The 24,006-nt window shown below is 42.8% G+C and overlaps 1 protein-coding gene across 10 annotated transcripts in view; it reads right to left on the reverse strand.

Moving 5' to 3' along the window:
- Nucleotides 1-24,006, reverse strand: part of PHF8 (PHD finger protein 8) — a 109,208-nt gene that overhangs the window by 39,010 nt on the left and 46,192 nt on the right. For 5 of the 10 annotated variants that reach the window (XM_005593661.4, XM_065538242.1, XM_065538241.1 and 2 more), the window contains exons 11-18: nucleotides 21,840-21,931; nucleotides 17,395-17,484; nucleotides 15,305-15,607; nucleotides 14,441-14,544; nucleotides 9,606-9,784; nucleotides 8,901-8,986; nucleotides 7,315-7,448; nucleotides 6,411-6,724 (exon numbers count right to left, since the gene is read on the reverse strand). In XM_005593661.4, coding sequence (XP_005593718.1) covers nucleotides 6,411-6,724; nucleotides 7,315-7,448; nucleotides 8,901-8,986; nucleotides 9,606-9,784; nucleotides 14,441-14,544; nucleotides 15,305-15,607; nucleotides 17,395-17,484; nucleotides 21,840-21,931 — 1,302 coding nt within the window. The remainder of the gene's footprint in view (nucleotides 1-6,410; nucleotides 6,725-7,314; nucleotides 7,449-8,900; nucleotides 8,987-9,605; nucleotides 9,785-14,440; nucleotides 14,545-15,304; nucleotides 15,608-17,394; nucleotides 17,485-21,839; nucleotides 21,932-24,006) is intronic. The other 5 variants (XM_005593667.4, XM_074029848.1, XM_065538243.1 and 2 more) reach the window with 1 other exon arrangement.

Below are 24,006 nucleotides of genomic sequence, written 5' to 3' on the forward strand. Positions count from 1 at the left end.
TACGCAACAACACGAATGAATATTAAAGGCATTATGGTGGGCCGGGTGTGGGGGCTTATGCCTGTAATCCCAGCACTTCAGGAGGCTGAGACAGGCGGATCACGAGGTCAGGAGATCGAGACCAGTCTGGCCAACACAGTGAAACCCCGTCTCTACTAAGAATACAAAAAATTAGCTGGGTGTGGTGGTGTGCGCCTTTAATCCCAGCTACTCGGAAGGCTGAGGCAGGAGAATCTCGTGAATCCAGGAGGTGGAGGTTGCAGTGAGCCGAGATCGTGCCATTGCCCTCCAGCCCAGGCGACAGTGCGAGGCTCCATCTCAAAAAAAAAAAAAAAAAAGGGCATTACGGTAAGCAAAAGATGCCAGTCTCAAAATATTACATACTGCATAATTCCATTTATATGACATTCTGGCAAAGGCAAAACCACAGTGACAAAGAGCAGATCAGTGGTTGCCCAGGAGTAGAGGGCAGGCATGACTATAAAGGGGGTAGTAACACAAAGGAGGTTAGGGAATGATCAAAGGGCTCTGTATCCTGATTATGGTGGCTGGAAGAATATGAACATGTGTATACCAAGAGAGTCAATTTTACTTCATGTTAATTAAAAAAATAAAATTTCAAGCCGGACGTGGTGGGTCACGCCTATAATCTCAGCACTTTGGGAGGTTGAGGCAGGCAGATCATGTGAGGTCAGGAGTTTGAGACCAGCCTGGCCAACATGGCGAAGCCCCGTCTCAACTAAAAATACACAAAATTAGCTGGGCATGGTGGCGTATGCCTGTAATCCCAGCTACTTAGGAGGCTGAGGCAGAAGAATCACTTGAACCCGGGAGGCAGAGGTTGCAGTGAGCCAAGATCGCACCTCTGCACTCCAGCCTGGGTGACAGAGCAAGACTCTGTCTCAAAAATAAATAAAAATAAAATTTAAAAAACGCTTTACCAAAAAGCAGATTGAAAATACATCAACAGAGCTTTCAACTCAAGATGCCGAATACAGAAAATTTAAAAAGAGAATAAAACATCAAACACTAGAGATGATCAATAAAGCCAAAAAACTAGTTTTTGAAACGACTAGCAATCAAATAAACTAGACGAACTATTGTTAAACACCATGACCAAGTACAGCTAATCTCATGAAAGTAACGATTCAAAATGAGTAATTCTATTAATGTCACTGTATTAACAAATTAACAGAAAAACTATGTATTTATGTCCAAATATGCCAACATTATTTGATAAAACCTAATATGATTCTTGATTTTAAAACAAACAAAAGCCTTTTAAAATAAAGCTAGCCTGGGCAACATAGCAAAACACTGTTTCCACTAAAAACACAAAAATCAGCCAGGAGTCGTGGCGTGAGCCTGTAGTCCCAGCTACTCGGGAGGCTGAGGTGGGAGGATCACTTGAGCTTAGGAGGGAGGCTACGGTGAGCCGAAATTGCGCTACTGCACTCCAGCCTGGGTGACAGAGCGAGACTGTGTCTAAATGAGTAAATAAATAGCTAGAGACTCCCCGAACTCTATGAGAGTAGTCTATCAGAGACCTACATATTGAGTGGAGAAAGACTGGCAATATTCCCTTTAAAGTCTGAAAACAGCAAAAGGATGCCCCCATCACCACTATGACTCAACACTGTAATAAAACTGGAAGTCAGAGGTATGAATATTGGAAAGGAGGAAGATTATTATGGGCCGAACGGTGCCCCCTGAAATTCATATGGTAAAGACCTACCCCTAGTATTCAGAATGTAACTATATGTAGAGATAGGGCCTTTAAAGAGGTAATTAAGTTAAAATAAGACCATTAAGGTAGGCCCTAAATCAATCTGACTGGTGATCTTATAAGAGGTGGTGATTAGGACACACAGGGAGACATCATCGGTGTGTATGCACAGAGGTACAACCACAGGAAGAGGCAGCAAGAGGAAGGCCATCTGCAAGCCAAGCAGAGAGACCTCAGGAGAAATCAACTCTGCCGGCACCTTGATCTTCAACTTTCAGCTGCCAGAAGTGTAAGGAAATAACTTTCTGTTGTTTAAGCCACCCAGTCTGTGATATTTTGTTATGGCAGCCCTATCAAACTAATACAGGACACACAGATCATCTACCTCAAGAAATCAAGACAATGAACTGAAAACAAATAGAACTAGTAACAGTATAATAAGGTAGTCCAACATAGGATTGATATGGGAAAGAATCAACTATTTTCCTCCTTATTAGCAACAGCCAATTAGAAAATGTAATACATAAAAAGATGCCACTTTTATGAACCAAAATAAAATTCCTAAACTGAAGAAGAAACAGACCAAAGAAGAGATACATACAAGAAGACATGAATAAATAGAGACAAACCACGTTTGAAGACAGAAACATAAGATGGCTGCTGCTCATACCCAAAAGGTAAATAAGAGAAAGATGTATGGCTGGGCCTGGTGGCTCATGCCTGTAATTCCAGCACTTTGGAAGGCTGAGGCAGGTGGATCACTTGAGGTCAGGAGTTCAAGACCAGCCTGGCCAACGTGATGAAACCCCGTCTCTACTAAAAATACAAAAAATTAGCCAGGCGTGGTGGCGTGTGCCTGTAATCCCAGCTACTTGGGAGGCCAAGGCAGGAGAACTGTTTGAACCAGGAAGGCAGGAAGGCAGAGGTTGCAGTGAGCCCAGATTACACCACTTCACTCCAGCCTGGGTGACAAAGTGAGACTCGGTCTCAAAAAAAAAAAAGAAAAAAAAAAAAAAGACAAAACCATGATTTCAAAGCTGTTCAGAAGTTGTACCAGTTCAAAAACAATTTTCCGTAGTTGTTTACAACCAATCAGTGGTAGGCTTTTTCACAACTACAGAGAAAGCCTTAGCAACATAAGACGACGTACAGACAAAAACTAAAAATCACACAAGTTTGCCTATCAGAGAAAAAGTAAATGGTGACTCTATTTTCTACAAAATTTAGTTTTGATGGGATAGGCTATCTGACCAAGCAGATGAAGTTGCAAAGACATTTCCCCCTGGGTTTTTTTGTTTGTTTTGTCAAAAAAGATTGATAGGGACTAGGCCCTGGATCAGATTTTAATTTGATGAAGCTGCTATCTATTTAACCAAATGCCCTCAAAAATCCAGATTTGGAAAGAAGAAGTCTGAGTCCAGAGCTTAAGGCCATAGAGAAGCCACTGACTATAATGCCAGGTATGAATGCCACTGGGCTCTAACTTAGGACTGCTATTATTTGAGTCTGCATTTTGGCTTCAAAGTCACATAGATTTTGAGGGCTGTGGCCCTAATCTCTTTTTGCATGCCTTATTGTTTTTAGTGCACAAATTTTCAGGACACAAGGTTATATTCAGGAATGCACAAATCCCAGTATAGCCGAAAGGCCTCTGATGAAAGATATGTCTCCATAAATTAATCCACAAACATCACGCAATCCTTTGAAAAGCCGATTCTAAAATTCATCTGAAATAGAAAAAGCTCAACAGCAGCCTCAAAATTCTGGAAAAATAAGAACAAGTAAGGAGGTCTCTCCTTGGTAAGCTGCCTTTCCAAGGTTGCTGGGCAAAGCAGTGAGGGGAAGGAGAGAGGAGAGGCTGAGTGAGCTGTTCTAAGAGGAGTGGTCAAATCAAGTCCAGATGTCTTAGCTGCAGGTCAATGTGATTTGACTGCTCACAGTACAGTGGGTGGCCAGGGGAACCTGGCATGTCCCTAAAACAAATCAAAGCTTAGCTCAAAGATGAGAGTCTTAGTGAGCATCTGTGGTCTCCTCAGGTTCACAGCAAGGTCTGTAGAGGGGATGTGCTCTACCAGAAACAAAGTCTGTGGTAACTAACCTACATGCTATTTTCACAGGAATAGACAAGTTTTCATTTTCTATTTTAGCATCTGTTTGGTAAAATAAAAATTTGTTTTGACAAGTTGATTTTATGGAACAGAATAATATTAATAGTATCTAATACATAGTACTTACTTATATGAGCTGGGCAATGTTTTAAGTGCTTTCTGTATATTTATTTAACTCTCACAACAACATATGAGGTAGGCATGACTATCACAGAGAGGCATAGAGAGGTTAACTAGCCTGGCCAAGGTCATACAGCTGTTAAGGCACAGAACTTGGACTAGAGTGGAAAACAAATCCCCATATATTTGGGAATTTAGTTTGTGACAAAGGTAGAACTTCAAGTCAGGGGGATGATGATGAACTAGTCAATAAACGGTGTTGGGGGAAATGACTACTAATGTGGAAAAAAATAAAGTTAGATTCTAACCTCCCACAATTCACAAAAACTTAATTCCAGATAAAGAGCTAAAATTTTAACTCCTATGTAAGTTTTAGGGGAAAATATAAGAAGGCCTTCTTAATCAAAACATAAAATACAAAAAACTATTAAAAACTGATAAAGATGGCTGGATGCAGTGGCTCACGCCTATAATTCCAGCACTTTGGGAGACCAAGGCAGGAGGATCACTTGAGCCCAGGAGTTCGAGACCAGCCTGGGCAACATGGCGAAACGCCATCTGTACAAAAAATAAGCTGGGTGTGGTGGCATGCACCTATGGTCCCATCTACCAGGGAGATTGAGATGGGATTGCGGAGGTTGAGGCTGCAATGAGCCATGATTGTGCCACTGCACTTCAGCCTGGGTGACAGAGTGAGACTGTGTCTTAAAAAAAAAAAAAAAAAAAAAAATTGATAAAGATGACAATGTAAAAATCAAAATTATCTACATGCTAGAAAGACATAATAAAATTAAACACAAACCTAAAAGGAAGTATTTTTCAATATATCCAGAATATACAAAAAATACTCCAACACATCTAGAATATATAAAGAACTCTTACAAATCAGTAAGAAAAACAAAACATCCCAATAGAAAAATGGGTGAAAGACTGAATGGAAAATTCACAGAAAAGGAATAAAGAAGAGTCAATAAACACATAAAACAAACAGACACCATCTTTTGCCATAGGATTGGCAAAAATTAAAAAGGCTGATAGTATCCACTGCTGGTAAGGCTATGGGCAAACAGGTATGTTTCATACACTGATCATATACTGGCCCTTTTGGAGGGAAATTTGGCACTATTTATTAACATTTGTCTTCTACATACCCTTCAACTCAACAGGTCTATCCCCCCTAGAAAAATATTAACTGGCACATAAGCACAAAAGGTTACTGTAAGAATTTTCATTGCAGTGTTGTTAGTAAAAGTAAAAACTTAGAAACAACTTAAATGTCAATCAGTAGGGAATGATTAAACATATATTTCTATATTACAGAACACTATGCAGCAGATAGATCTCTATGTATTGATAAAGTATATCTCTGTACTGACGTTGAAAGAAAACTAAGCAAGTTGCAGAACCACACAGACTAAATAAAACTATACTTCTGTACTTCTGTCTACATAAGAATGTAAACACAACAAAATAAAAGGCATACGTGAAAATGATGACAAAGGTTGTCTTTGGGCTCAGAGAGGAAAGAGTGTTAGTCAAAAAGAATTTTTGCTTTCTCCATCTTCAATTTTGGTCAGCAAGCGTTAACCATATTTGTATAACTTTTGAAATATTAAAACAATGGCCGGATGTGATGGCTCATGCCTATAATCCCAGCACTTTGGGACGCCAAGGCAGGCGGGCAGATCACTTGAGGCCAGGAGTTCGAGATCACCCTAGCCAACATGACAAAACCTTGTCTCCAGCAAAAATACAAAAATTAGCCAGGCGTGATGTGATGGTGCACACCTGTAATCCCAGCTACTCGGGAGGCTGAGGCACGAGAATTGCTTGAACCCAGGAGGTGGAGGTGGCAGTGAGCTGAGATGGCATCACTGCATTCCACCCTGGGCTAATGAGGGAGATTCTGTCTCAAAAAACAAAACAAAACAAAAAGCACTTACATTATACAGTCACCTGTATTATACAAGAGTGCCTTATACATTGTGGTACTCAATAAAATCTTGGATTAAAAAAAGGAGTCATCTCTTAAATGTAAAAAGCCCACTGAAAGGTCATTATGTACCTTTGCAAAAGGGACAAACTGGCCAACACAGGACACAAATGACACAGATGATGGCAGTCAAACAGGCAAGAGAAAAAAAGAGTCACCAGCGGTAAAGGTTGGACATTAGTAAAAACAGACGAGAGCAAATTATAACTACCATTTTTTGAAGGCTTCCCATGAGCAAGAAACTGTGCCAGATGATCTGTGTAAGCATAATCTCAAATTCTTAACATTAACCTGTGAGATATTCCCATTTTACAAATTAGGAAAATACGGCTTAGAGAAACTAAATATCAGGCTTAAGACCAGGACTTTGCTCACTACAAACTGTCCTCTATTGGGCCGAGGATGGAGACTGGGACTGAGGAGACCCCTTCTGGCCTGAACCCATGTGCTTAGCTGCCCTTACTATACTCTGCGTCCTTGAAGCATGCTCCCAAGCTGTCCTGTTCATCCAGACTGGCGTTCTCCTCCTCCTCCTCGCTCTCGGTTCTCCAGTATGCTGGCCGCTTGATGGGCCGCTTCCCTGGGGTGCGCTGGGAAGCAGGACTGTTAGACACTGTGCCCAGCCCACTGCTGGAGCTCCCACTGCTTCGATCCTGCCCCCCGGTCCACCAGGCCTGCAGGCTGGAGGTAGCCGGTGAGGACGATGAGGACTGCAGGTTGGCCATGCACAGCATGCCCTGGATGGCCTCCTGAGTGCTGGGAGAAGCTGGGGCCTCACTGCAAGGGACAGAGGAGAAATACTGAGGCAGTTGTTTTTAACTGTCAGAGTAAACCAGTCATCAGAACACTCAGGGAGGAGGAACAACAGCTATGAGGATCAAGGTGGGAGGAAAAAGGGGAGAATCACCCTAAGTGAAAAATTTGGAATTAAGCTTAAGGATCAAGACAGTACCATAGACTGTTTTCATGAAAAGCCAGTCCTTTTTGCCTAAAGTCTCTCCACAGACAGTAGGCAAGGTGGCAAAAAAGGGGCACACCTCCCTCCCTGTTTATGCATGCTGCATTCTTTCCTTTCATTATTTTTGTAACAATTCTCCTTGCATGACTCTTCTAGCCCCTCTTCCCAACTTCGTAAGTGCCCAAAATTGATTCCTCTTGAAGTCTATACATCTTATCGCCATCAGATCTTAAGTTCCTTAGGACAGGTTTCATGCCTACTTTATTCTTTCACCAAAATGCCCTGGATAATTCTTTGTCCCTTTAAATGGCTCTATAAATATCTACTGATTGGCTGACCTGGCACCTTGGGCGGGAGCGGGGGTTGCTGTCTGATAGCCTGGAAAGGGGAGATAAAAGCCAGTACTCACGTGAGGGCAGCATAGTCAGGTCCCCCCACCTGCCTGCTGGCCTTGAGCAGATCAAGAATGCCACCAGCGCCACTACCATTCCCGAGCTTGCCTTCAACCCCTTCCACCATGTCCTCATCTGTTGTATAGTCCTCCTGTTGGAGAGAGAGTGTATCACCTCAGCTGCCCAGGATTGCTCTGGTAAGGCCCCAATATAGGGGTGATGATCTGACTCCTGATATTAATATCTTCTGAGCACCAAGTATAGACCAAGTATTAAGCAGAATATTCATTTTTTATCTTAATTTCCAAGGCATCTTTGTGAGGTAGGTAGTATACTCCCATTTTAAACACGTAAGAAAACTAAGGCTCGGGGAAGTTAAATAATTTGTGTAAGGTCACATCAGATACTCCTTATCACATACTCTTTCTGCTACATCACACTGACTTTTAAGTTTTTATTTATTTATTTTTTCTGAGACAGAGTCTCGCTCTGTCGCCCAGGCTGGAGTGCAGTGGCGCGATCTCGACTCACTGCAAGCTCTGCCTCCCGGGTTCACATCATTTTCCTGCCTCAGCCTCCCGAGTAGCTGCGACTATAGGCGTCCACCACCATGCCCGGCTAATTTTGTTTTTTTGTATTTTTAGTAGAGACGGGATTTCATCATGCTAGCCAGGATGGTCTCGATCTCCTGACCTCGTGATCCACCTGCCTCGGCCTCCCAAAGTGCTGGAATTACAGGCATGAGCCACCGCGCCTGGCTGACTTTTTATTTTTTTATTTTTTTGAGACGGAGTCTCATTCTGTCGCCAGGCTGGAGTGCAGTGACACGATCCTGGCTCACTGCAACCTCTGCCTCCTGGGTTCAAGCAATTCTTCTGCCTCAGCCTCCCAAGTAGCTGGGACTACAGGGGTGTGCCACCACGCCCAGCTAATTTTTTAGCAGCGACGGGGTTTCACCATGTTGGTCAGGATGGTCTCAATCTCTTGACCTCATGATATGCCCACCTCAGCCTCCCAAAGTATTGGGATTACAGGCGTGAGCCACCGTGCCCGGCCTACACTGACTTTTATTCTACTCTGTATTAAAGGATGTTTAAGGTATTTCAACTCAATTGAAATCTTCCATTTACATGCTCAGCAGCACTTCGCACACACTCTTTCACTTAATAAATATTTCACTGCAGTGGCTCACCCTGTGATTCCAGCACTTTGGGAGGCCAAGGCAAAAGATCACATGAGCCCAGGAGTTTGAGACCAGCCTGGGCAACACAGCGAGACCCTATCTCTACAAAAAAAAAAATTGAAAAGAATTAGCTACGTTGGTGGTGTAAGCCTGTGGTCCCAGCTACTAGGGAGGCTGAGCTGGCCCCGGAGGTCAAGACTGCTGTGAACCATGATCATACCACTGTACCCCAGCCTGGGCAACAGAGCAAAGAGACTCTGTCTCAAAATAATAATAATAATAATAATAATAAATAAATAATTCAGGAAATGAATGCATAGGATATCTTCCTCCCTGCATATCCCCCAACTAGAATGACAATCTGTCTTCTGTCTCTATCACCAGAATGAGCAGAAGACTAGATCCAGGGCAGAATCCTACCTCAATGTCAAACTCAACTTCTCCTGGTTCACGAACTCGGTTGGGGTCAGAGCAAGGCTTCGCACGGGGCAATTTCCGGGGAAATTCTAGAAAACAATGGAATGCACTTATTATGAAGCTATGATTAGCATTTCAGCCAAATACCCAGAAGAAAAAAATAAGACTAATTTTCTTGGAAGTAATGACCACAGATGACTAATTTAGAGAGGTTAGGGATCAGGTGATAAATAAATCTTTAGAACAAAGGAAACAATGAAGGCCTACAGAACATAGTATAGCAGAATGTCAACAAGCTCAGGCCTAAGGTCTTAAGTCTATCAAGAGGGCCAAAAACAAATATAAAACGGGCAAGGGCTGGGCGTGGTGCCTTGCACCTGTAATCTCAGCACTTTGGGAGGCTGAGGCGGGTGGATCACCTGAGGTCAGGAGTTCCAGACCAGCCTGATCGACATAGTGAAATCCCATCTCTACTAAAAATACAAAATTAGCCAGGCATGGTGGCACATGCCTGTAATCCCAGCTACTCAGGAGGCTGAGGCACCAGAATCACTTGAACCCGGGAGGCGGATGTTACAGTGAGCCAAGATCGCGCCATTGCACTCCAGCCTGGGCAACAAGAGCGAAACTCCATCTCAAAACAACCAACCAAACAAACAAACAAACAAAAAACGGGTAGAGGAGGAAAAAGAAAGAACAGACACACACTTGGTCTTATTATCAGGGTCGCCTTCTCCTTTCCCAATCTCTCGTCAATCTGCAGCTCATCATCTGAATCCAAGTCAAATTCATCTTCTATCACCTGTTCTGCCACCAGTCTAGCCTTGTCTACCTTCTTTGCTATCTTGGTTCGCCGAGATTTGGATAAGCACTTCACCCTTTTTGTACTGAAGGGAAGGAGAACATAAAAACAGTCACTAGCAATATTGTTAGTCGCTAGCAAGACAGCAATTCTCTCTACATTGACTACGGATTCAATACAATCCCTACCAAAATCCAGCCAGCTTTTTAAATAAAAAGTTGATAGTAAAACATACTTGGACATATAAAGGACCTAACACAGACAAAATAATTTTGAAAAAGAACAACATTGGAGGACTTACACTGTTCAAACCCAAAATTTACTCTAAAGCTATGGTAATCAAGGCAATGTGATATCAGCATAAAGACAGACATACAGATCAGTGGAAAAGAACTTTGAGTTCCGAATAAACCCTTAAATTTATGATCAAATGATTTTTGACAAAAGGTGCTAAAGCAGCTCAGTGGGGGAAAGGATAGTTTTTTCAGTAAAAGTTGCTGAGAAAAATGGATACAAAGAAATAAATGTGGACCCTTACCTCACATCATATACAAAAATTAACGTAAAATGCATCATAGATCTAAATGTAAAGCCTAAAACTATAAGACTAGAGTAAAACACAGAAAAATATCATATAACCTGGGATTAAGTAAAATTAAAAATTTTGTATTTCAAAAGAAACCATTAAGAAAATAAAATAAAAGCCACAGAGTGAGAGAAAATATTTGGAAATCATTTATCTGGCAAAGGATTTGTATCCAGAATTTTTTTGTTTTTTTGTTTTTTTTTTTTGAGACAGAGTCTTGCTCTGTCGCCCAGGCTGGAGTTCAATGGCGTGATCTCAGCCCATGGCAACCTCTGCCTCCCGGGTTCAAGTAATTCTCTTGCTTCGGCAAGACTCCGTCTCAAAAAAAAAAACAAAACCAAAACTGCACTGATACTTGAAATTTCATAGGAGAGTAGACCTGTGTGTTCTCACCACAAACACATGGTAAGTACGTGAAGTGATGCATATGTTAACTAGCTTTACTGGCATAATCATTTCACAGTATAAACTTTATCAAATATCACATTGTATACCTTAAATACAATTTTAATTCTTATTTGCTTTTTTTTTTTCTTTTTGAGATGGAGTCTTGCTCTGTTGCCTAGGCTGGAGTAGTGGCATGATCTCGGCTCACTGCAACCTCCCACCTCCTGGGTTCAAGCAATTCTCCTGTCTCAGCCTCCCAAGTAGCTGGGATTATAGGCGCCCACCACCATGTCTGGCTAATTTTTGTAATTTTAGTACAGACAAGGGTTTCGTCATGTTGGCCAGGCTGGTCTCAAACTCCTAACAAGTGATCGCCCACTTTGGCCTCCCAAAGTGTTGGGATTACAGGTGTGAGCCACTGTACTGGGCCACAATTTTTATTTTTTTAAAAAAAAACACATACAATGAGTTTATACTTTACATCCACCAGAATGGCTATAGTCAAAAAGAAAAAAAAATAACAAATGTTGGCCAGTAAGTGAAGAAACTCATGATTGCTGGTTGAAATGAACAATGCCTTTGTCCAGAACTCAAAAGTGGCTTAGATAATCCTGTTACACATAGTAGACGATATTAACCAATATGAACTGCTGGAAAAAAACCTCATGAACAGTTAAAAAGAAACATGTTTTTGGCAAATCAGTACACTGATACATTCAGCAACTAGTAATTTGGTTAAACTGACTTTCAGTGAATTGGCTGTCATTTAACTGACCTATTTTCTACCTCAGAGGGTTGAGGATTAAATGAGCTCATACAGAGCTTGATCCATGGCAACTGCTCCATGTAGCTAATATTATAAGGTTCTCTCTCAATTTTCACATTAGTAAAATGGGGATACTACTACTTACTTTTGGGGTTGTTGTGAGGATTAAATAAAATAGTATATATAAACAGCTAAGACAGACTTTGACACAGAGGAGATGCTCAATAAATGACAGCTATGTATGCCCTGGTCTTCTATTAACTTCCAATAATTAAAATTTTCAGCTGGGTTGTGGTAGTGCATGTCTGTAGTATCGGCTAACTCAGGAGGCTGAGGCGAAAGAACTCCTTGAGCCTGGGCAATACAGCAAGACCCTGTCTCTAACAATTTTTAAAAAATTTTTAAAGAAAATTTTCAAACATACACAAAAATATAAAAGTATAATTAATTCTCATGTACCTATCACTCAGCTAAGTTTCAGCAATTATCAACACAGCCAGTCTTGTTTCATCTACACCTCAATCTCTGCAAAACACAAAGTTTGGAGAGAAGCCCAGACATACCATCACATCATCTGTAAATATTTCTCTACTTTGACTATCTGGGTTCACTTAACAGCTTCTGACACTGCAGCGGGTAATAGGCAGCAGCACAAGAAGGAGTGCTGGGGGTGGGGCAGGGGCAGGAAATGTCTTACTGTACCTTCAATAGCCATTATAGGCTGGACTCCTAGGACTGAATTTTCTCCTGTCCAGGAGACCTATCGTGAGTTCTGGACAAAGGCAATATTCAACAGTCTCTCTAATCTTACACTTCAGTAACTGGATTCTCAAACCCCAAGAATAGCTCTGTTGCTTTCAGAATCTGCCCTACTCTCACTCCTTTTTCCCTTATTTTCCACCCAGGTGGGCCCAGATGGACCTGAAGGTAACCTTTTCCTAGAAGGCAGCTATTAAGGTACCTTTGTTGTTTGTGTTCCTACATTGTTCATACTCTGCACCTGGCTCTTGACTGCTGCTGTCTAGTGTTCTGAGTATCTAGAAAATAGCCCTTACTGGCTTTCCCTGCCTCTATGTATTTCAGGGTTTCTGACAATCTTCTTAGATTCTGGTCATGGCCACATCATCGTTATCACCATCTTCATGGGGAATTCTTTTGTCTCGACATCATCATATTTATAAGAACTACCATTTATTAAGTATTAATTATATGGCAGGCCCTGTGGTTAACGTTCTACATATATTATCTCATTTAATCCTCCAACAACTCTAAGGTAAGTTTTAACTATAGAATACATATAATGAGGACACTGAAGCTCAGATAGGTTAATTAGTTTGCCAAAGTAGAACAGTGAATATGTGTCACAGCTGGGATTTAAACCTTGGATTGCCTGATTCCCCAAGTCCATAATTTTGTTGTAAACAGCTTTTATTTTATTCTTTTAGAACTTGTTCTTTTAAAATTATTTAAAGAAGAGTAAATACTTAAATATTTAAAGAAAAGTAAATACGTGCTCATTGTACAAAATTCAAATGCTACTCAAGTGAAAATTTGCTCTTACCTTCCCTATTGTACTTTCCAGGGATAACCACTGTTAAAAACTTGGTATAACAAGGCCGGGCACATGGGCTAATGCCTGTAATCCCAGCACTTTGGGAGACTGAGGCGGGCAGATCACTCGAGGCCAGGAGTTCGAGACCAGCCTGGCCAACATGTAGAAACCCTGTCTCTACTAAAAATACAAAAATTAGCTGGGTGTGGTAGCATGCACCTGAAGTCCCAGCTATTTGGGAGGCTGAGACACGAGAATCGCTTGAACCGAGGGGGCAGAGGTTGCAGTGAGCCGAGACCACACCACTGCACTCCAGCCTGGGTAACAGAGCGAGACTCTGTCTCAAAAAAAAAAAAAACAAACAAAAAACAAACAAACAAACAAAACACACACACACAAAAAAAAAACTTGGTGTAACAAGTATAAAATATGTAACTAGGTCAGGCAAGGTGGCTCACATCTGTAATCCCAGCACTTTGGAGGCCGAAGTGGGAGGATCACCTGAGTCTAGGAGTTAGAGCTCAGCCCGGGCAATAACAGAAACCCCATCTCTATTTTTTTAAAAAATATATTTACATATATATATATATCACACACACTATTTGTTTGCCTAAATATACATACATATCTCTGGAAGGAAACCACTGACATTGGTTGTCCATGGGAAGGTAAACAGGGAAAGAGAGATGGGTGTGAGATTTTTCACTGTGTGCTCTTTCACATTGTTTTTATTTCTAACGCTTGTATATTCCATTTTTAAACCTCCCTCTTCAAAAAAAACAAAAGTCTATATATGTCTTTTCCATACGTGCATACATATATACATGTGCATACATGCCCTTTTAAAAGTAAAAATGGAACTATTCCTATTATTCTGTAATCTGATTTTAAAAATACGCCTTAAACATCTTTCTGTGTCAATATTTAACTGTCTCATTCTTTGTAACGGCTACATGATATTCCATTCTATAGATGTACCATCATTTATCCAGCCCTTACTGATGAACATTTGGATGTTTCCAATTACTATTACAATGGTGCAGCGAACACTGAACATTTATCATTACACACTTGTGTGCAAGGATTTCTATAAATTCCTAAAAATCTAATCTTAAGTCAAAAGGTATAGAAAAAACTAATGCTTTTAGTAAGTATGCTATACTTATTGCTGCCAGTGGTTCTCGCCCAATGACTTGCTGAAGTTTCTAGAACCGATAAAATCTTTCTCAGGATTGCCAATTCGATTTCAGACCTCTCCCTCTACCCACCTCCAACACCACACCGTGGTTCTCTGAACTAAGCAATGATACATTATATTATCTAGGTATTGCCCTAAGTACAGTCCCTCCTACCCATGTCCCAACCCCTAGATTCCAATTCCATGCCCTGTCTCAGTGGCATATTACCACTGACAGTCCCAGTACCTCTGTGCTCCCCCTTCCCACCTCACCTGCCGTTAGACATCAATAGGGCCAATGGGCTCTCATTTCCATCAAGGTCCAAGTCTGGTGAGTCATCATCTGAGTCATTCAAGCAGGCACCAGTGATGTTGAACTGCAGAAGTAGGAAGCTCAGTTGTCACCTGTCTGGGACTCCCATGGGAATCATGATGGCACGTTCCCTCTGGTTTCACTGGTTCAGTTCACTGTCAAAACCACCTGAGCCAAGGCCTTCTGCTATACTGTCCCCCCACACCCCCACTGATCACAGGAGCAGGAGTTTGAAAATGTGTGGTTGGTTCAGGGGACACCTATCAATCTTGTGAATCATGTTCCCTTAAAAAAGAGGGGGCACATCTTCAGATGCCCATGGAGAGAATCACAATCTTGAGGCAAGATGGAGCCCTGGTGGAGGGCTTTTCTCAAGGACCTGCTCAAGACTACAACCTGACACACGCAATGTTTTCAAATCTCATTCCCATCCCAGCATTTCAAAATTCAGCTAAGTGTTATGTTTTCTGAAAAGAGCTCCGAAAATCTTCCCTACCCAGACAGAATTAACCCTCCTCTGTATCTCAGGGTCCCACACACACCCTTGATTGTGGCATTCACAATACTTGATTGCACTCATTTGTTTTTATGCCTGTCTTTCTCACTCGCCTGTCAGCCTCTTGAGAGTCACATCCATAGCACCTATCACAGTGCCCAGCATAGAAAAGGTCTCAATAAATGCCTGTTAAATGAGTGGGACTGGTAGCCAAACACCAGGGGGTCTAAGGGACATGGCAGCCAGACAGGATAGCCTGCTTTTTGAAACCCTGTTCTTCCAAGGGACACCCAAAAGGGTTGGGCTGAACTCATGGGCCAGCACCCACCTTTGCTTTCTGGAAAGAGCCTGTCTTCAGTGCCTGATGATTGTATGTGTCCATGAGATTATAGCTCAACTGGCCAGCAGGCCCCAAGGCTGAACTCTCCTTGCCCTTTCGCTCTGCCTTCTTGAAGAGTTCCTTGGGCTTCAGGCCTTTCTTCTTTGAACCATTTTTGGAGGGCAGTGACAGCCTGGACATGGACATTGAAGTGGAATGGGCTGGCCTGGTTAGGGGAATGGAGCCGGCTGGGAAGATCCTCTGCAGCCCAAAGATATTGCTCGTCTTCCCAACGTTCTGTTGGAAGATGTCCTACAAGAGTGTTAGTACATGAGGGGGTTAGAGCTTACTCAAGGGTTCTCTCAACACTAAGAGCAGAGGTCTGTTCCTGGTACTGGTGGCACTGCCATGGAAGTGGCTTACAGATGCTCCACATATGCACACCCTAGCTTTTACATAATGAGTCATCAAGAATTTATTGGGTGGCATTTCTTTACCCAGCCATTGACAAGTAAGAAGACGAGCAAAGCACTGTCAAAATTGGAGAGAAAATACTCCACTAAGCAGCTGCCATGAAACATAAAATAATCAAGTACTAATCTGGGTGGTTCAAACTCTAAGGACTACAGGATTTGAGAAAAGGAGAGGTTCTAGTCCTAATTCTGCTACTAGCTAGCTCTGTAACTAGCTCAGGAAAGTTATCTGACCATTTGAGACTGTTTGCTCAGCTGTAAAATTAAAGGACTAGACTGGAAAGGTGATTTCTGAAGATGTTCTGTGGCTACTTTGAGCTTCTTGGGAGGAGCCCTGAGATTCGGGGGAAGGTAGAAGGCAAATAAAAAGAACAAGTGGAGCCCTAGGCCTCCCACCTTCATCTTATTCAAAGCAGCTGTGCTTTGAATATTGGCCTTCCACCTAAGATGTCATTTTTAAAAAAGGATTCCATTGCTTTAAGTCATTTGAAAGCCCATGGACCACATATACTCTATCTCTAAGTCCTCTTCCAACCAGCCCAGAGTTTTGTGGTTTAAGTGGGAGGCACTGGAGAAAAGGTAGGCCTTTAACTATCCTGAATGATTTTGACAGATGGGAGTGGAGGAAAATGAGAGGTAGGAGGTGGACACTGTAAGCTATGGTGTAGGCAGTGAAACATGCTGCAAGCAGTGAGGCTAGAAGCACAACTTCCCAGCTCACTTTGACCACCCTTCAGCATGGATGTATATATCCTGGGCACTAAATAAAACTTTACAGCTTCTGAGCTTAAAGGAGTTCTCCTCTGGTGCCTCTGCTACTTCACCATCCCACACCAACTTCTCTCTTTGCTATAAAGTCTACTAATAACAATGGCTCACATTTATTGAGTACTTACTCTGCCAGGCACTGTGCGAGGGGCTCTACATATACTAGCTTTTGATCCTAACAAAATTCTGAAAGGTTAGTGTTATCCTCACTTTATAGATGAGGAAACTGAGGCTCTGAAAGGCTTGCAAGTGACAGAGCAGGAACCAGAACCCAGGTTTCTCTGAATCTCTTACCACTATACCTTACTGCCTCGTGGTATATGCCACCTGTTGAAACATGGCTTTGTAATCATCTTCACCCCGAGAGAACTGTCATTTTGCAGAATGCAGAGACTGAGTCAAAATATTAATAACAACAACAACTACAACTACCACCACCACCCACCACCATGACCCACCGTCAGAATTTATTGTGCACCTACTGTGTGCCAAGCACTCTATTTTTGTGCTCAACTCACATTACCTTACCTAATCCTTTTAACAATCCTTGAGTAGGTACAATTATTCCCCATTTTAGAGATGAGGAAACTGAAACTCAAAGAGGTTAACTTTGCTCAGGGTCCTCTACTAGGCTGAGTTCTTTGTGGGCAGGCACTATTTATGTGTTTTAAGAACCTAGCCCAATGTGCGGCACACTTGAAACACAGTAATAATTATTTGAATAAATGAATTGTGTCTTTGGTAGGGTCTTCCCGACCCTTCCCCTGGGCTCTCATGCTAACTGCAGAGGCCTAACCTGCCACTTGAGCCTCAAAGGCCTTTCCAAATGCCTTCTCTTCCCTGCCCCATGCTCCTTACTTCCACCAGGCGGATCTCCCTGGCCAGATCTTTAATGAGCTGTACGGTTCGCACTGTCTCCGGGATCTCATCCTCATGGTCTGGCAGAGCCTGTCAAACAAGAGGCATGAGGAATAAACCCACACATAAAGAGACAACTGATTTTGGACAAATATGCCAACGCAATTCAATGGAGAAAGGGTAGTCTTTTCAACAAATGATTCTGGACCAATTGGATATCCACATGCAAAACAAAAAGAACCTCAATCCATATCTTGCACCATACACACAAACACAAACGTAAAATGGATCATAGACCTAAATGTAAAACCTAAAACTATACACCCTTTAGACCATGCTTGTCCAACCCACTGCCCAGGATGGCTTTGAATGTGACAACACAAATGAGTAAAATTTCTTAAAACATTATGAGACCTTTTTTGGTTTATTTTGAGATGGAGTTTCGCTACTCTTGCATAGGCTGAAGTGCAATGGCACCATCTCAGCTCGCTGCAACCCCCACCTCCTGGGTTCAAGCGATTCTCCTGCTTCAGCCTCCCCAGTAGCTGGCACTACAGGAGTGAACCACTACACCCAGCTAATTTTTTGTATTTTTAGTAGATACGGGGTTTCACCATGTTGGCCAGGCTGGTCTTGAACTCCTGACCTCAGGCGATCCACTCGCCTTGGCCTCCAAAGTGCTGGGATTACAGGCACGAACCACTGCACCCAGCCTATGTGATTTTTTTGTAATTTTTTTTTTCTTTTTTAAGCTCATCAGCTATTATGTGTGGCCCAAGACAATTCTTCTTCCAATGTGGCCCAGGGAAGCCAAAAGGTTGGAAACCCTTGTTATATTTTATTTACTTCTTACTATTTTTTTGAGACAGTCTTACTCTGCCACCAAGGCTAGAGTTCAGTGGTGTGGTGGTCTTGGCTCACTGCAACCTTCGCCTCCCAGGTTCAAGCAATTCTCATGCCTCAGCCTCCCCAGTAGCTGGGATTACAGGCACGTGCCACCATGCCTGGCTAATTTTTGTCTTTTTAATAGAGATGGGGTTTCGCCATGTTGGCCAGGCTGGTCTCAAATTCCTGACCTCGGGTGATTCACCTGCCTCGGCCTCCCAAAGTGCTGGATTACAGGCATGAGCCACTGTACCCTGGCCGGAAACTCCTGCTTTAGACAGAGGAGAAGTTCTTTGTGGCTTTCAGTTAGGCAAAGATTTCTTAGATAGGACATAAGCATGGACCCGAAAAGAAAAAAGTTGATCAACTGAACTTAAAAAGCAAAACTTCTTTTTGAAAAACCTGTTTCAGCACCTCTGCTACTTTGTAAGCCACAGACTGAGAGAAAATATTTGTAAAACATCTATCTAAAAAAGACAGTATCAAGAGATATAAGGAACTAAGTTGTGGGTTTGGGCCACACCTCTCAAAAAAGTCAAGGACCTCAGAGAGATCAGCGGGGACAAACCAGCCTCTCCACTTGTGAGGAAGGAACTCTGTGCTGAGCAGCAACTGGCCCACAGCTAGCTCAACAGCAACCCAGAGCGATCCGTTAGTTGTCTCTTTTGTTTGCCCTCTTTTTGAGTACCAAGATTTACATTTTTATGTAGATCTCAAGGTTTTCCTTTGTGACTTTTCACTTCATTTCTGTATCCAGAGGGCTGAGAGAAAATTCCTCAGCATTTCCTTGTTTCTCATGGTTTAATTCTCTTTTTTTCCTTTAACTCTTTTCATCTATCTGGTGTAATTTATTTTCGTGGCTAGGTGGGGAGCTGAGAAACCATCTGACCCAGCTAGATAATCTTATGGCTTCTTCCTTCCCAGACCAGGGTCTCTGGAAAGGTAAGGGAGCAGGTTCCTCCTCTACAAATCATCTGCACTTCACAAGAGTCCTTCCATGAGCATGGGCGTCTCAGAACTATGTTCTACTCTACTCCAGCTCCCACTGATCACTCTGTTTGGGGCCATCCCTTGGTCCCTGGGTCCATCCTGAGTCATGAGTGCTTGGGGCACACCCACCTCCCTTTTGGTGTTTTTGGGACACAGTCACTCTAAAGTTTACTCCGTGGGAGGGGTCAGAGATGAAACCCAAGGTAGCCACACCTGAGAGGTGTGGAGAAACAGAATCGCAGGCTAAGGTCCAGGTATAGGTGAGCCCGGGGAGCAAGGGAAGGCTCAAAATATGAAATCCAAGAATATCTGAGGGGAAGGTTGGCAACAGGAACTAAGGAGATTGTACAAGTTAAGCCTGCAGTGCAGTGACCTTTGGTCACAATATACCCAGAAAAGGGAGTATCTAAAGCCTAAGATTACATGTTGACATTTCTTCTTTTCTTGATTTCTTGGTGTGTTCTTTAAATTCAGTATTCTGAAAAGTTAATTCGTTCACATGGATCAAAAATCAAATATTGGTGCTGAGAAGGAAATTAACAGCTAAAGGCTTACATTAGAAAAGAAAGAAAGGCCAGGTGTGGTGGCTCACGCCTGTAATCCCAGCACTTTGGGAGGCTGAGGTGGATGGATCAGGAGTTTGAGACCAGGAGTTTGAGACCAGCCCGGCCAACACGGTGAAACCCCATCTCTATTAAAAATACAAAAATTAGCCAGGCATGGTGGCACATGCCTGTAATCCCAGCTACTCAGGAGGCTGAGGCACGAGAATCACTTGAACCCGGGAGGCAGAGGCTGCAGTGAGCTGAGATCGTGCCACTGCACTCCAGCCTGGGCAACAGAGCAAGGCTCTGTCTCATAAATAAATAAATTAATTAAATAAAATATTGAAAAGCTTCATTCCTACCCTGTCCCTGCCATCAATCCCACCCTGTTCCTGCCATCAATCTCATCCCACTCCCACAGGTAACCATTTTCATTAGTTTCTACATCCCAGATCATATATTCAGGCAAGTGTATACTAAGATAATTCTTATTTCCCCCGTTTTTACATATAAAGTGGCACACTATACACATGGTTGTGCACCTTTACTTGACAAATTCTGGAGATCTTTCCAAATCAGTACATACAGAGTTTTTTTTTTTTTTTAATAGCTGATTAGTGTTCAGTTGGATAAACGGACACTTGCACATTTCTAAAACCCACTTTGGCAGTATGCATCAAGAGCCTTACATTTTTTCATATACTTTGATTCAGTAATTGTTCTTCCAGGAATCTATCCTGAAGAAACAATCAAGAAATGAGGGACAAAAACAGACATTTACTGTATGATTCTTTAAAACTATTCCCTCAAAGAAATAAAAAGGAAGCAGCAAAAAGCAAGTAGTTAGGCAAGGATGGTACATTCCTGCAAAAGAATATCACATAACTATCAAATGTTTCTGGAGAACTTTGGTGACACAGGAAAATTAAGATAAACCAATAGATTCAAACACAAAACTGGATATACAGTTGACCCTTAAACAACATGGGTTTGAAATGTATGGGTCCATTTATATGCAGATTTTCTTCTGACTCTGCCACCTGGGACAGCCAAGACCAACTCCTCTCCTTTTTCTTCCTTCTCAGCCTACTCCATGTGAAGACAAGGATAAAGCCCTTTATGAGGATCCACTTCCACTTTATGAACAGTAAACATACGCTTTCAGCTTACTTTATTGTAGTAATACAGTATATAACACAAATAACATATACAAAATATGTGTTGACTATGTTACTGGTAAGGCTTCTGGTCAACAGTAGGTTGTTAGCAGTTAAGGTTTTAGGGAGGCAAAAGTTATATGTGGAAATCTGACTGCATGGGGGGCAGGGTCTGCGCCCCAACCTCCACATTGCTCAAGTGTCAACCACACAGTGTGACAGTAATTATGTTTTTAAAATGCACATAAAAAAGACCAGAAGGAAGGCCGGGCGCGGTGGCTCAAGCCTGTAATCCCAGCACTTTGGGAGGCCGAGACGGGCGGATCACAAGGTCAGGAGATCGAGACCATCCTGGCTAACATGGTGAAACCCCGTCTCTACTAAAAATACAAAAAACTAGCCGGGCGAGGTGGCGGGCGCCTGTAGTCCCAGCTACTCCGGAGGCTGAGGCAGGAGAATGGCGTGAACCCGGGAGGCGGAGCTTGCAGTGAGCTGAGATCCGGCCACTGCACTCCAGCCTGGGCGACAGAGCGAGACTCCGTCTCAAAAAAAAAAAAAAAAAAGACCAGAAGGAAATGTAGGCAAGTGTTAAATAGTAGTTCCCGCTGAGTGTAAAAATTATAGGCAATAATTTTCCTTCTTTATGCTCTTCCTCATTTTTCCAATACTCTAGGGTAATGTTGTATTACTTTTTATCATCAGAAAGAAAGATTTTAAAATGTAATCTAAGGAATCCTAGCCCAGGCCTCCACTCTACACCCAGGGGCCCACAAGCTTCTCTGGACTCTTCTCTCTCCAAAACATCTACCAAATCCAGTCCCTACAAAGGGCAAAATTCCAGAGGAGGTAGAGAAATATGCATATTTACTTCTTTCCTTGTCCAGGCTCTAAAGGCCAAGTTCAAGGCTTTGCCACCATGGACCAGGTAGGAAGCAGGGTGTCTCCTGTTCTCTCGCAAACCTAAAGGAGGAAAGAGGAAAGCAGCGTGTCAACAAAGCCATGCAGGAAAGTGAAGGACTTGGGACTTTTGTTAAGACAACCAGAGAAAATGCTCAAGGTTCTGAGCACCACTGCAGATCTCAGTTCTTCCAATAGTGTTCGTTTACTGAGTATCTACTAAGTGCTAGGAATGTGATATCTATTATCTCATTTAACCCTTATACCTATCCTGTAAGCAAGGTATTATCTTCATTATACAGCCCAGGAAATTGAGGTTCAGAGAGGCAAAGTCAAGACCAAAGGCACACACCTAGTAAGTGCTAGAGCCATGACTAAAACCATGTGTATTTGAATCTGAGGCTTGTGCCCCTTCCATGACATTACTGTGCCTGTTGGGTTTCAAAATGAGAACACTCAGGAGGACTATGAATTCTACCTACACAGACTTGAAGGGCCATTAATGTACAAGATGGATTAGCTGTGTTCTGCCTTATGTCAGGAGGCTACTACAAACAGCCAGATTTAGGCTCTATAAATAATTTTCTACTGAACCAAGCTGTTTAGAATAAGTAATGAACAGTTAGTCATCCAACATTTGATTGAAAACTTAAGTGGGGCCGGGCGCGGTGGCTCAAGCCTGTAATCCCAGCACTTTGGGAGGCCGAGACGGGCGGATCACGAGGTCAGGAGATCGAGACCATCCTGGCTAACACGGTGAAACCCCGTCTCTACTAAAAAATACAAAAAAACTAGCCGGGTGAGGTGGTGGGCGCCTGTAGTCCCAGCTACTCGGGAGGCTGAGGCAGGAGAATGGCGTGAACCCAGGAGGCGGAGCTTGCAGTGAGCTGAGATCCGGCCACTGCGCTCCAGCCTGGGCGGCAGAGCGAGACTCTGTCTCAAAAAAAAAAAAAAAAAAAAAAGAAAACTTAAGTGACAGTCTGGGTGGCAGAGTAAGAGTTTGAGGTATTGGCTATGAGGCTGTACTCATGGCCCCTGAGATTCTTTGTAACTCATCAATACTGATTTCTCCTGGCCAAGTCAACTTGAAGAATCTTAGGCCTAAGTAAGGGACCCATTCTATTCTCGATCACATCAGGGAAGAGGAAACCCAGTAAGCAAATTGGCTTCCAACTGGGCTAACGCCCAGGAACCAAAACAACGATGCCAGGACGGTCAGGACTGGGCCTTATCTCCAGGGGAAGCAGATCCAGGAAACTCTCAGACTATCCAGATTGAGCTTTTTATCTTAACCAGCAGGAAATAGAGATACTTTCACTGTGATCCAATATTCTCAGTCACACTTGCTAAACAAAAAGGTTAAAATCCATGCCCTGCCATGTATTGTGCTGAGTAAAAAAGTGAATCTGAGAAGGTCACATACTATATGATTCCATTTATACAATATTCTTGAAATGACAAAATTCAGCCAGGCGTGGTGGTTCTCACGCCTGTAATCGCAGCACATTGGGAGGCTGAGGCGGGCAGATCATGAGGTTAAGAGATTGAGACCATCCTAGCCAACGTGGTGAAACCCCGTCTCTACTAAAAATACAAAAATTAGCTGGGCATGGTGGCATGTGCCTATAGTCCCAGCTACTCCGGAGGCTGAGGCAGGAGAATCGCTTGAACCCGGGAGGCGGAGTTTGCAGTGAGCAGAGATTGCGCCACTGCACTCCAGCCTGGCGACAGAGTGAGACTCCATCTCAAAAAGAAGAAAAAAAAAAAAGTACAAAAACTAGCTGGGTGTGGTGGCGGGTGTCTGTAATCCCAGCTACTCAGAAGGCTGAGGTAGGTGAAGCTTGAACCCAGGAGGTGGAAGTTGCAGTGAGCCAAGATCACGCCACTACACTCCAGCCTGGGTGACAAGAGTGATACCCTGTCTTGGGGGGAAAAAAAAAAAAAAGAAATGACAAAATTATAGAAATGGAAAACAGATTAGTGGTTTCCAGAAGTTATGGATGGTACAGGGGGGACAGTGGGTGAAACTATAAAGGGGTAGTATTGCTGGGTACTGTGGCTCATGCCTGTAACCCCAGCAAAAGGAATCTGAGGTGGGAGAATCGTTTGAGGCCAGGAGTTTGAGACCAGTCTGGTCA

Source organism: Macaca fascicularis, chromosome X (genome assembly GCF_037993035.2).
Source record: "Macaca fascicularis isolate 582-1 chromosome X, T2T-MFA8v1.1".
NCBI classification, from domain to species: Eukaryota; Metazoa; Chordata; class Mammalia; order Primates; family Cercopithecidae; genus Macaca; species Macaca fascicularis.